Source organism: Papaver somniferum, unplaced genomic scaffold (assembly GCF_003573695.1).
Source record: "Papaver somniferum cultivar HN1 unplaced genomic scaffold, ASM357369v1 unplaced-scaffold_19, whole genome shotgun sequence".
Taxonomy (NCBI): Eukaryota; Viridiplantae; Streptophyta; class Magnoliopsida; order Ranunculales; family Papaveraceae; genus Papaver; species Papaver somniferum.
The window spans coordinates 12,549,338-12,562,598 of NW_020628818.1; the positions used below are offsets into that span (position 1 = coordinate 12,549,338).

The window sequence follows — 13,261 nt, forward strand, 5'->3', positions numbered from 1 at the left end:
CGCGGACTGAGTTCGCGGACTTGGTAACAAGCCAATCTTCCGATTTCTCTTGATCAACAAAGTTCGCAAACTTTGGTTCCAGGGATAGGACTTATGCACATATGTGTTTCCACAACAATACTTATGTCCATCATTGGTTATGTAATCTAAACTCTCATTCCAACCATTGAAACATTCTTAGAGGACGTTATACAATTGTTACACCATTTCTCGTCAAAGCAATTTTCAAAGTGATTGAAACATATCATGACTTTCGTCACTAGGTAAAGATAAACATGGTCGAAGCGAAACGCTTACCAACACATATTTCGAGATATATATAGGAGAGGTATACTCGGATCGAAATACCAAATGTGTATAATCTAATTTTATATATAGCATACGACTTTTTGTCTCAAGAAGTAGGAGATATAGTAGATAGACTTTAGAGTGACAGATAAGTTCAAGTCTTCACATACCTTTTTGTCGAGAAGTTCCACCGGTTCCTTGACTAGTTCTTCTTCTTGTATGATGAATCTCCATAAAGTCCTTGAGCTGAAATATAATTTCTATCCTAGTCTGAGACTTAGCTATAGTAGACTAGAAATTAAGACTTATAGTTTTGATCACTAACATTGACAAACATGCTTGAGATAGCAACGCATTCGAGTTCGACCGAGCAATGCTCTAACACCCAGGAGTCAATTTTCTGAATAATATGAGATTTACTACTTGGGCTTGCTTTATTTCCACCTTTTTTTTCTTCCGGAACTAGAATGACATTTAGATCCCCTATTAGAAGTCAAGGTTTATTGGCTTGTTGCCAAATCTGTGCTATATGAGGCACTGCTCCGCTTTATCATCGGCTTCAATAGCACCATAAAAACAGGTTAATAGAGAATTTCTAATCTTCATCTAAAATGAGACAACAAAAATTTAATAATAGAAATAAATGGATCTGTAGGAAGCATTCAATGGACAACTAATACTAGTATAGTCCAAGAATGTAGACATCTATTAAATCAGTTTAGTTTTTTGACCTATTCCCATGTTTAAAGGGATGCAAATGGAGTTGCAGATATAATGACAAAAAATGGCAGAGCTAATGGTGGTTCATTGTGGGACTCGGTTCCACTCGTTTTCCTTCAAAACAGTATCCAGAAGGATCAACTTTATTCGATAAATCTTTTCTCTTAGCAAAAAAGAAAAAAAAAAAAGCTGATGTTGGACCAATGTATTTGATGTGCAATGAAAGAAAAAAAAATTCGAATAATTTTATTTTGAAGTGTATTTTTTCTTACACCCCGTATCTTAAATTTTTGCCTCTACCTTTGCACATGCTCCTACCAAAAAACACCCTATCAAAAATTTATCTCCCCATTTTACTCCGAGAAGAAAAATTAAAAACGAAAAATACATATACTGTCTGTATAATGTTAATTCTATAATTTGAGTTGGGCTAAAATGTAGCGAGACTTTATCAGCCTCACCAACCAAAATCCAGTTTATTTTTGTAAAAACACTGTCAAATTTAGAATAGGGAAAACTATAGGGAGACCCATTCTTTGGATCTTTCTCACTGTGAAACCCACACTCAGAAAAGTTCAGGCGCGCACCCATTTTCTGGGGTAAAATTTCTCCCACACCCAGAATTTCTAAAACTATTTCTTCGCTTATTCTTCCTCGTTTTTCTTTTATTCTTCTTTTCCTAAATTGATTCGGAGATGAAGAAACTGTTTAGAAGCAGAAATCGAAATAGAGCTACATCAACAATCGATCCTAAAAGATAAATCCTCCTCTTGTTTCTTCATTCTACTCATACAATTTTTAGATCTGGTTATTTTTAAACAAAGTTTTGGAAAGAGTTTACAAAACTCATGAATTGATTTCCTCTTCAACGCAAGTTTTAAAACGAGTTTTGAATGCAGATTTGATTTCAGTGAATCGTATTTTACAAACCCAATGGATAAAGTTTGAAAACATTATCAAAGTTTCGATACTGATTTGGGGATTTCTTCCCACGAACAAAATATGATGGTTTCACTATTCGTATGACATATATTATCAAAAGTGTTGACTTAATTGATTTCTTGCAACGAAGAAACAAGACAACTTCGTCAAGAAATCTTTGCAGTCGATAGATGAAAGCTTGGAATAGATTACCAAAATTTGTCAAAGTAAAAGAAGAAACCAGTTAGGCCAGGGAGAAGTGACAGCTCCAACCCATCATCTGAAGCAATAGCAGCTTCAAGCGAAGAGTTCTCAATTCAGCGAAGTCTCATCATCAATGAACAACCAGTATACAGCGAAGTTCAGCAACTCATCTCGTCAACCAACTATTCCAGCGAAGGCAAAAGAAGTTCATAGAACACCCATCTTACTTCAGGGATAATTGACGAAGTAAATTTAATCGAAGTTGAATTCGCCCGAACATCATCAGTAACATCACCAAAGTTACTTCGTAGCAGACATTTCGTGAAAGAAAGGAGATTCAACATAAAGTTTACACAGTAAACAAAGAAATATTTCGTGAAAGAAGAAAGTTAGGCGAAAAGATACTTCGTAAACTGTTGTATGAGTAGTACTTGTTTGTTGAATTTGGTGTTAAATTTGCAGGGACTGTACATGGTTGCCACGCACTTTTAAGGATGACTGCTTACAAACTATTAAAAGAGTAGAGATGAGTGGTTTGATAAAGGAAATAATATCTACGTTATGCAGATACTTTTTTCTTAGTATTGAAACCAACAAAAAACAAGGTTGCATAACTTGTTATGCACCTACAATAATATCTACATAACATGGTATGCAGTCATGAAAGTGGATGCATAACCTGTTATGCATCCGAAAATATGACTGCATAATGCATTATACATCGAGAAAATTGTTGCATAATCTTTTATGCATCGAGAAAATGGATGCACAACCTGATATGCATCATTTAAATATGGTTGCATAACGCATTATGCATCAATTTTTCTGTACGAACTAAAATCAACCAAAAGAATGGCTACATAACTTGTTATAGATGCATAACTTTGTTATGCAGATACATAACTTGTTATGCAGTCGAAAAAATGATTGCATAATTCGTTATGCATCTTTTTTGGAGTCTGCATAATGAATATGCAGTCTATTTTCGAAAATTTTCCCTAAAACGATGATCACCTCCAATTTTTTCGTGAAAAACAAAATTTTGATGTTGTTGTTTGTACTCGTTACATAGCTCTCTTTAAAAGATTTCCAACGATATAAAATTTGTAAAATTCTAAGGTGCGGATTTTTAGATATGTTATATCCAAGTTGTGTTGCCAATTATACCCCTGAAAAATTAGGATGCATAACGAGTTATCCCTGAAAAACAGTATGCATAACACGTAATGCGGATGCATAAATCGTCATACAGACAGGTTTTAATAATTTCGGATAATTATGGATTTCACAAAAATATTTATGGGTGTCACGGTATCTAAAAACAGTATCCCCTAATTTTCCCTTTAGAATATTCTAGTAAGTTCCGCTTCTACAAGCTCCTTGAGTGAACAGAGAAACTTATCTGAAAGGATCTAGCAAAATCTACTGCAAACTTTAGAAACAGATTCAAACATCTCTATATTATATAAATATCAGTTGCACAAGTTTCCCGTCAATCAAAACTTCACTATCTAAATTCTAAAAACGGATATCAAAATCACCACAAACCGCGTTCAAGCATCACTCCTCGTATTACAGTGGCTTCCAGGATAGCTGATTTCAATGATCCAATTTTCTCAGGTCTTCATAACATGTTCGATGTATCTGATCATGATATTGAAAAATCAGTGAATACACCATCAAAAATGTATGTAAGGGATGCAAATGCAATGGCAGCAACACCAGCTGATATCAAGGATGACTCATATGTGTTTGTAATTGACATGCCAGGGTTGAAATAAGATGAAATCAAGGTTCAAGTGGAAGAGAATGACGTTCTTGTAGTGACGGGAATGCGACAGAGGGAAGACGAGAAGGAGAAAGAGGTCAAATATGTAATGATGGAAAGAAGAATTGGGAAATTTATGGGGAAATTCGTGCTACCTGAGAATGCTAATGTTGATACAATTTCAGCTGTATGTGCTGATGGTGTTCTTTCAATCACTGTTCAGAAATTGTCTCCACCGGAACTAAGAAGCCAAGGACTATTCAGGTCCAAAGTGGGTAAGAAATGTTGTGTGATGCACTAAGGATATGTCCGTCTGTTTGAAATGAATGTATCTTTGTGCGTGTTGGGTTGAATTTCTTAGAAATTAAATGAAAAATTAAGATACTTTGGATGTCGAAGTGACCAGGTTTTGTCAGCATAGCAAAAAAAAATCAGAGCAAACGAAGGAAATAAGAATTCTTTGTGTTGCAATTTAATAATCTACAGTACAGTACAGTAAAATGTGTGATTTAAGGCTTGGGTTTCAAAATGAGTTTGTAAATTATGGGAAAATTTCACATTCATCATCCCAAAGGCAAATTATTGATAATGAATTAACAATCAAATAAATGCTATCGGTAACTTGCATCTGACACAACGATACTGATTCTAAATGTTGGCTAGTTGGGTACACTTGGCTTTGCCATTTCCCTTCGCTTCAGCTCGTAGAATTCACCCGGCGAAGAATTTTGTTGATAAAATACGCTTGCGCCTACCAAAAACCCCAAAACACAATAATATCCAACTAAATTCAGTCTTCCTCGGGGGTGGGTTTTCAATTTTTATTGTATAAAGAAATCGGCTTCATTACGATCAGTTTTTAAGCAAACCAGGATAGCTGTTTTATGCGTGTTACACCGTCCTTCATAAGCGTTTGACTTTGAACAAATATAAGCTCGAACTAACTAGCCATGAGTCCATGACTTGATGTTTCTGATTATTATTCCAATTATTATCAGTTAGGAAGAAAAATAAGTATGTGTATCATTCGAGTTATTATCCTTTTTTCGTCTTCATGACATTCTTTACGTGTGTCAAATAAATGAATAAGTGATGATGTATAATTTGTATACATATACAAATGAGTGAACAATTGGCATTTACCGAAAGAAAAAAGAACTAAATCAAGCCTTTTACATAGAAATAATTTTGGAGAATCTATGCGTTAACTAAGGACTACGATGTTGGTAGAAATTGACTCAAGATTATTTTGGAAAATGAGGTGTGAGATTGGCCAATGAAGAATGGTTTGAGTTTCTGAAGGTTGCTCGAGGATAATTTCTTCCCCTTGTATATTTCTCTTATGAGTTGCTCACCATTTTGGTCATTTCGTAATTGGCTCTCTGATTATTTTCGTCATTCCCTAATTGGCTCTCTGATTGTTCTGTAAAGAAATACTCATTTATTTGGCTTCGAAAAAGACAAAAGAAAATTGGTTGAAATAAAAATAATGCAATTATGTAATTTTTCATTTATCTAATGTATGAAAAGTATAACCATCAACCGCTCTAAAGATAAATAATGTCTTGTATTTTATTCATCATGTAAATTACAAATCTACACATTATTTTGTTTTCTATTGTTAAATTATATGGTATCGTTGAGAATGAATTTGAGTTTCAGATCATAGACATCACCATCCAGGCCCATGCTGCGTTTAAGTACAGGTGCAAAAGATTTCAAAGTTCGAAACTGTAAAACTTATTCTCGTATTAGCACCGAGTCATCAGTGTACAACTTTCCTTGAGACATAGCTAGTCAGTTACTTCAGTATCCTAAACAAACAATTAAAGTTGCCGTTTAGACCCCAAATGCTTGGGCTTAACGAAGAAACAAATTGTAATTTTTGTTTCTTGCTTGGCTCTGATACAGAAGAAAATAAATCAAAACAAAAAGATAATACTGTATAATTTTTATTTTTATTTTCAGGATGTACGACAAGTACAAAACAAATTATTCAAGGGGAAACTTATTTCTTATCCAATTTATTGTAATTTATTGGGTAAGAAAATGATTGTGTGCACTATCTAGCTTGGGTTTAAGAACGTGATAGCATTTAGAATTTCAGGCGTGTCACACCTTCCTTCTTCGTGCATAAGCGTTAATATCAAACTCCCAGAGAAAGTTGTAACAATTAGAATCTCGAACTAACTAGTCGTGGCTTGATGTTTATGACCGTAGAGAAAAATAAGTTTGAGATATCATATCATTCACATCATCCTTTCTTTGGAGCATTCTTAACGCAAGTCAAATAAATGATGATTAGCTTTAAATGAGTGTACTATTTGTATAAATCTATAAATGGGAAAACAATTTGCTCTTACTCTAAAAATATTAAACCAAAGATTTTACGTCCGAAAATATATAGTAGTATGTTGGTGGAAATTGACTCAACCTAATTTAGGTTATAAGGGGTGAAATTAGTTTTTAAGGGAAGAATAAGAAGACAAAAATTTGAGAGGGAATGTTAGAATTTATTATTGTCATTCTTATAATACCCGCTCCAAGTCCAGTGATTTTTAATCTAAACTTCTTTTTATTTCTATTATCCTCTCACAAATTGTGTGATTTTATGCTTCCACCTTCAATTGTTTTAGAAGGAATACACTTCTGTTTGATTATGGAAAGAAACGCAAAACTTTAAAAAAAATTAATGTAATTCTCTTTTAAGCTTATGAAAATTAGTTTGAAATTCAGATCAAAATAAGTATTTTCAATTCTTTTTTGATTGGCAGTATTTACATTAAGCTACACTTGTTTACACTTTACAATCGAAGTTTTGCATACTCTTTATTAAAATTTAGTATATGTTTGACTAAATTTAACAAAATTGAGCATACTTTTGGGAATAAATTGTTGGCCAACCGTAAATAGATTTTACTTATTCTTAAAAGCTTTGTACATGTGTTTGTTATAATTTATCAAGAATTAAGCAAAAGGTATTCATTTTTGGCCAAATGTTTACGAATATAATGCCTAGTCAAACTTATTAGTAGCCAATTATAGAAAAACCAATAGAAAATCTCTATATAAACACCATCTGCATACAATTGCTATCAATCAAACTTCACGATTGGAAACTCAGAAATCTCCACAAGCTACATTCAATTAAGCAGTCCTCTTATATCAGTACTGGTGAACAAATACAACGATAACTATGGATTTCAGGGTAATTGGTTTCAACGATCCATTCCTCTCAAGCCTTCAAGACATGTTGGATGCATCAGATCATGATGCTGAAAAATCAGTGAACACGCCATCGAGAAAATATGTAAGAGATGCAAAAGCAATGGCGGCAACACCGGCTGATATTAAAGAATACCCAGATTCATATGTGTTTGTACTTGACATGCCGGGGTTGAAATCAGAGGAAATCAATGTTCAGGTGGAAGAAAACAACATGCTTGTAGTAATGGGAATGCGACAAAGGGAAGACGAGAAGGAAAAAGAAGTTAGGTATGTGAGGATGGAAAGAAGAATTGGAAAATTTATGAGAAAATTTATATTACCCGAGAATGCTAATATTGATGCAATTTCAGCCGTTTGTGTAGACGGTGTCCTTACTATTATTATTCACAAATTGCCTCCACCTGAACCTAAGAAGCCTAGGACTATTCAAGTTCAAATTGGGTAAGAAATTGTTATTGCACCAGCATTAACAAGCTTTTCATGGAGTGGGGGTGATACAAATAAATGTGTCTTTTGTTCATTTTTTGCTTAAAATGGTTCTTTTCTTTGTGTGTCCTATTCTGTCTTACGAGGCGTGGTCCATTCTGTACTTTTATCAAAAATAAATAAGATCCAAGTCTTTGGATATAATTTGTTTTGTATTGTGAAGCATATAACATCCAATTAGGATCAATTTTATAATCGATTTCCAATTTAAAAGAAAAAAAACACCTTCCTGAAAGACATCTGACAAATAAAATCTCAAACAAACTGATCATAACGCGGAGGATGTTGTCATTCATATCTTGTAGTCCTTATAACATTGTTATTATCTGTTGAATACAAATGAATTAATAATGAGAACTTGCATATTATTATTATTCAAAAAAATATTATTCCATAATCAAAAATAATAATAAAACATAGCAAAACTTTCATCAACTAATCCAGAGAATCAGACCTGAGACTAAAACCAAAAATGCAAAAACATAATGTTGGTGGAAATTAAAATTTCTTTCATAATCGGCGGTTTTCATTTTCACCTCCTCTATTTCCTCTTCAAATCAAACCAAGATTAGATCATATCGTATCGCTTCATTATTTGACCAATTAAAAGACCAACTAGATTTTTCGTACTACAGTAGGGTAGTTTGAATTGATGGTTCACAAGGGTTTTGTTTAGAACAACAATAAAAATTAAAGACATTATTAGCTTTTACTATAACAATTTACTTCTTTTACTCTATTCGTCTTTCCTCTTTTACTATGTCTTCGAATTTAGTTTCTAATCTTCGATAAAAGCTATTGTAGTTAAGTTATATGTAACGGTTATGATTGCATGTTATATGATCCTAGCTAATTTGGAGTATATTCAAATTACTTGAGGCCTACCATAAAAGACAAAATACGAATATTTTTAAGCAAATTTGGAAATGTTATGAACTATAAAGGAGACATAGAAAGTAGAGAGAAAAGAAAAAGATAAGTCTCATTAGATGTCACATTACAAAGGAAATGCTCTCTATTTATTGGGAGAACAATAAGAGAATTTACAATGAAATTGAGGTGCGTGCATCGATTACTACTAGTGATAATGATTACAAAGTAATGAGGGAAGTGAAGAGGTGAAAAGACGATTAAAGGATGGTGGTGAAGAGGAGTGTAAGTGTTGTATAATCCACTATAAATCTATTTCACAACTAAAACAACTTTTATCCACCTATTTGTTATTTTTTATTTGATTAATTTATGTTAATTAATTATTAAATAATCGTGTTAGATGTGAAATTAACTAATGTTAATCAATCATCGAAAAACATGAAAATTGAATTTTTACAAGAACATCAAACTGGAATCGACATATAAGATGGTCTACGTGTGTCGATTCTTGTTTGATGTTCATCATTAGCGAAGAACACAAGGAATTAGAGGATAAGATGTCCCACATATTTCTTTTCCAATTTGATTCTCTTTATTCACGAAGAATACAAGGAGGCGGTAAATATGGGTTCCCATGTAGGCCGATTATACTTTTTTTTTTCACATACGTTTATCATATTAGTCGGCATAATCGACGGATTTTGGTTTTCATATAGGCCGACTGTGCTATATACATTTTCATTAAGAAAATTTTGATTCGTAGTTTTAGGAAATTAGAGCATTACATAGTGTAGGAAATTAGTGCATCACATAATTTAGTATGCATAATATATTATATCAGACATCAATACATAGTCAAATAATTTACGAGAACGTCTCTTCAACACGATTTACTTTTCATATATATGAATAGTCGTTCAGCATTTTTTATTCATCATAGATTTACAAACCCCCTAATCTAAAATTAGATGAATGGTAAGTTAGGATGCAAGTATCTTAAATGAATGATAAACTAGAATGCAAACAAATGATAAAATGGGAATAAACATGTCGAATTACTCACACTTTCACTATGATGAGCTTGGAGATGACGGTCGTTCACCATATGCTGAATTTGCGGTATTTTCGCATCCATTTTGATGTCCAATCTAAACTCTAAGTCTCCCCATTTGTGGTGTTTAGTATCGGCGGTGTATTCATCAAATAATCCTTTAACTGTTCCAAAATATAGAATAAAGTTCATTCGGACATTGATGGAAGGCGGGAATGAATTATTTAACAAGACCCATATCTTTTTTCGTTTCCCATGTCATTATCAAAACTCTATCTCCCCCTTTAATAGCAGCAACAAAAATCTGAAAACCACCACAATTTTCGCCTCCCGCACGTCTTTTTGGCCTCCCGCACGTATGTTTTGCCTCCCGCACGTATTTTATACTTTTAATCTTAGACGTCGGATTTTATTCATCTGTAAGGCATGCCGTCCGATCTCTTCCAGAATTTTTCTTCCCCTTTAACAACCTTTTTCTTCCAGAATTTTTCTTCGACTCTCTCTTCCCAACTGTAGAAACCCCAAACTGAATTTTCCATCGATGTATTTCGAAATATTAATGGAGGAGATCGCCAATCAAATCGAGATTAACTCTTATTGATGGAGCATTTCCTTTTTTTCTTTCCACCATTCTTCTTCTCCCTCGACTCTCTCTTCCCAACAATAAAATCCCCAAATTGAATTTTTGGTTGTATTTCGACTAACTAATGGCGGAGATCGGAAATTGAAGGAAACGGTTACTCTATCTGATTAGGTATGTTCATTTCCCCTCATCAAAATCGTTTGCTACTATAATCTGTAATTCTAGGGTTTCGTCAATTTTAGGGATTTTGTAGTTGAGTTTTGTGTTTGATTTGCTTATGTAGATTACATAGTAGTTTGAATTTGATCTTCCTAATATGTCAAATTCGTATCTCAGTTGTGATGAATTTCGGCTACTGAAAAAGAAAAAATGAGAATAAGAGTCCCTGGCAATGAAAATGAAAATGGTAACAGTGCAACAGGAGATTGTTTTTGATTCTGTACACTAAAAACCAAATTATTGCCTGAAAAATGAGAATAGGAAGGTGCTACAAATGACAGTTCATTGGTGCATCACGCGAAGTGCCAACTTATCAGGCCTTCTTCTCTATGCATCACTCTATGGTAACTGTCCTATGTGCTAGAAATGACATAGGGTTGTTATGTATTTCAAAGATAATGTTTGTAGAAATTAAGAAATTTAAGCCTGAAACTTGAATGGAGTCAATACAAAATAAATGCTCAAAATATACCCAAGCTCTGTATATTTTTCATAGAGCCTTAATTTGGAAGGAAATAGACTAACGATTGGATGAAATTAATAATGAAAAGGAGCCTGTAGACAAAGAGACAGAGATAGACACCACTCTGAAATGGCCTTTCAATTCGCCTTATAATGCATCACTGTATGTTGGTCTAGCGGATACAGTCTACTTGACTGACTAATTTTGTACAGTAAACACCAAATTATTGCCTGATATTTTGATGATATTTGCATTTGCACTCATTTAGTCTGTTGCTGTTGAATAGGGTACATCTCAGAGTCGTTTTGCAGCTCGAAGAAATAGGATGACCGAAGAGCAACGTGCTGCTGAAACAGAAAGGCTTCATGTTGATTGCGACATCAGGGATTGCTGCGACGTCAAGGTATCGTTTCTTTAGGCGAGAAGATAGAAGAACCTCAAAGCCGGCAACAAAGTGGATGGGTGCTTAGCTGCAGTGTAAGTACAGCTTTACCTGTTTATAGTTTTCCACCGTCTTTCTTTCACATTTACTTATTATCTATCATATATGATTTCCTGTACTTGGATGGAAAACTATGAGAATATCAATGAGATATTGGTGTTTCTATCTTTCATTTTTATGTTACAAAGTCAAACAATGAGATACCGATATTTATATCTTTTATTTTTATGTTATCTTCTATTCTTTCTTTCAGCTGCGTATTCTGTTTTTCAAAATTGGAAAAATGTGGACGAAAAAGACTATGTTTGCCGACGTGCAATGCACGTGGACTCTACTTGTTTTAGTAGTGGATGAAGTAGGGAATATAAAGATGCAAGTTTGGGACAAATTGGATATGGGGAAGAGTTCCTCTTTATATAGAGGAAAACCCGGTAGTTTTTTTTGTTTTGAAAACTTTAAAATTCAGGTGAAATAATTTGTGTAATCGGGTCTATAAGAATGTCCATATCAACCGATTGTAGCCTAGTAACCATCAAACTTCGGTTGCTAAGCTAATTTGAAGATTCATCATTAATTCAAAATCTTTTTAACTATGAAAGGTCAAATATCTTAAGAACTTGATGAAACGACACCATCGTTGCCACGGTGGAAGGGCCGACCGACACCACTACGTGATTGCACGTGATTCCCTTGGGAGTCTTCCATTCAACTCCGAGGATGTGACTGTGATAACCATACCTATTGAGATTGTGAATCGCCCTTTCAGCATCTTCCTTGTTCACAAAGTTTACAAAACCAAATCCTCGACTAATGCCAGTCCGCTGATCTACAGCAACATGGACATGACTGATAGCACCAAATGTTCCGAACAACTCAAGCAAGTCAGGCTCACGACTATCTTCTGAGAGGTTGGTGACGCAAACAGAGTTTTCTTTGTTCCTCCGTGGTCTCATCTGTGATCTGAGTTGTCTCGCGCCATCTCTCTGCCCAGGATGATTGTAGGTTCCTGACTTGGAAGTGCCACATGACAAGGGATCTTCTAGAACCTTGGTGTCATCTTTGCTTCCTGCGCTTAACCATATTAGCAACTATTGATTTCGTTTAACTGACAAAAAAAAATGGAACTATATAAAACATTCCAGGTTCGAACTCGAGATTGAAATATTATGATCCCCGCTTTAGCTTCAGATATCCGGTAACCGGAACTGGTACCACCGGCTCACCATTTTTGCTGCGTTTCCGCACAGTTTCTGCAGCTCCATCCCCTGCAATATCAAATTCCAACACAAGCATACACATTCAATCACAACCTGCGAAAGTAGTACCAAAATCAATGTCAGTAAACACTATTCGCTTCAAATTCCTTGCAGTTGCAGCCATATGCCCCATAAGCCACAGCAACAATTCAGTTTGTCCCATCTTTTATTTAAGAACTGCTCCCATTTCAGCATACTCTTGGGTGACATAAATCAAACCCGTAACTTCCCAGATTAACATCGCCCCCAGGAACACTTAATGAAGCAACTCACCCATAACTTGTCATCCTGCAATTCATGTATTCAACATTCACCACTTGCACCAATCACTGAACTGTCTTCTAGGTGCAACAGATACACCAAATCCTTCACTACATCACCCAAGTTCTTCTCTGTATCTTACTGCCAGCAAACCCATTGGCCATTGCAGTAACACAGCAAATCTATCTACCCCCTAATTTCTCACTGAGTGCCACCATTGCAGCTGCACCCTTTCCTACTGCTGCTACTTTTTATAATCCCATTTCTCACTGTTGACTGCAACAGCTACCAGCACCTAAATCCATGTGCATCTTCCTGGTCATAGACCATCAATCCACAATTCAACCACACTAACTCATCCACTCTTCTTGCGCACAGCCACCACCAACACCTTGCTGCTCCTTCTTCCCATTTCAAACAATTTCAAATCCCCATCGAGACAACACAACAACAACTACTCTCTGTTGCTTTCTCGGCCAACAGTTCACCATACAAACT

At 34.7% G+C, this 13,261-nt stretch overlaps 1 protein-coding gene, 1 long non-coding RNA gene and 1 pseudogene across 2 annotated transcripts; all 3 read left to right on the forward strand.

Annotated features, from left to right (window-relative positions):
• Nucleotides 1-3,411: 3,411 nt before the first annotated feature.
• On the forward strand, nt 3,412-4,180 carry LOC113338539 (annotated as a pseudogene).
• Nucleotides 4,181-7,014: 2,834 nt separating this feature from the next.
• Nucleotides 7,015-7,828, forward strand: LOC113339034 (17.3 kDa class II heat shock protein-like). The gene has a single exon (XM_026584435.1). The coding sequence runs from the start codon at nt 7,098-7,100 to the stop codon at nt 7,572-7,574; it is 477 nt and encodes a 158-aa protein (XP_026440220.1). The 5' UTR covers nt 7,015-7,097; the 3' UTR covers nt 7,575-7,828.
• A 2,187-nt stretch (nt 7,829-10,015) lies between these two features.
• Nucleotides 10,016-11,839, forward strand: LOC113338835. The gene is made up of 3 exons (XR_003354868.1): nt 10,016-10,293; nt 11,091-11,281; nt 11,500-11,839. It is a non-coding gene; the product is annotated as an uncharacterized LOC113338835 (long non-coding RNA).
• The last annotated feature ends 1,422 nt before the right edge of the window (nt 11,840-13,261 follow it).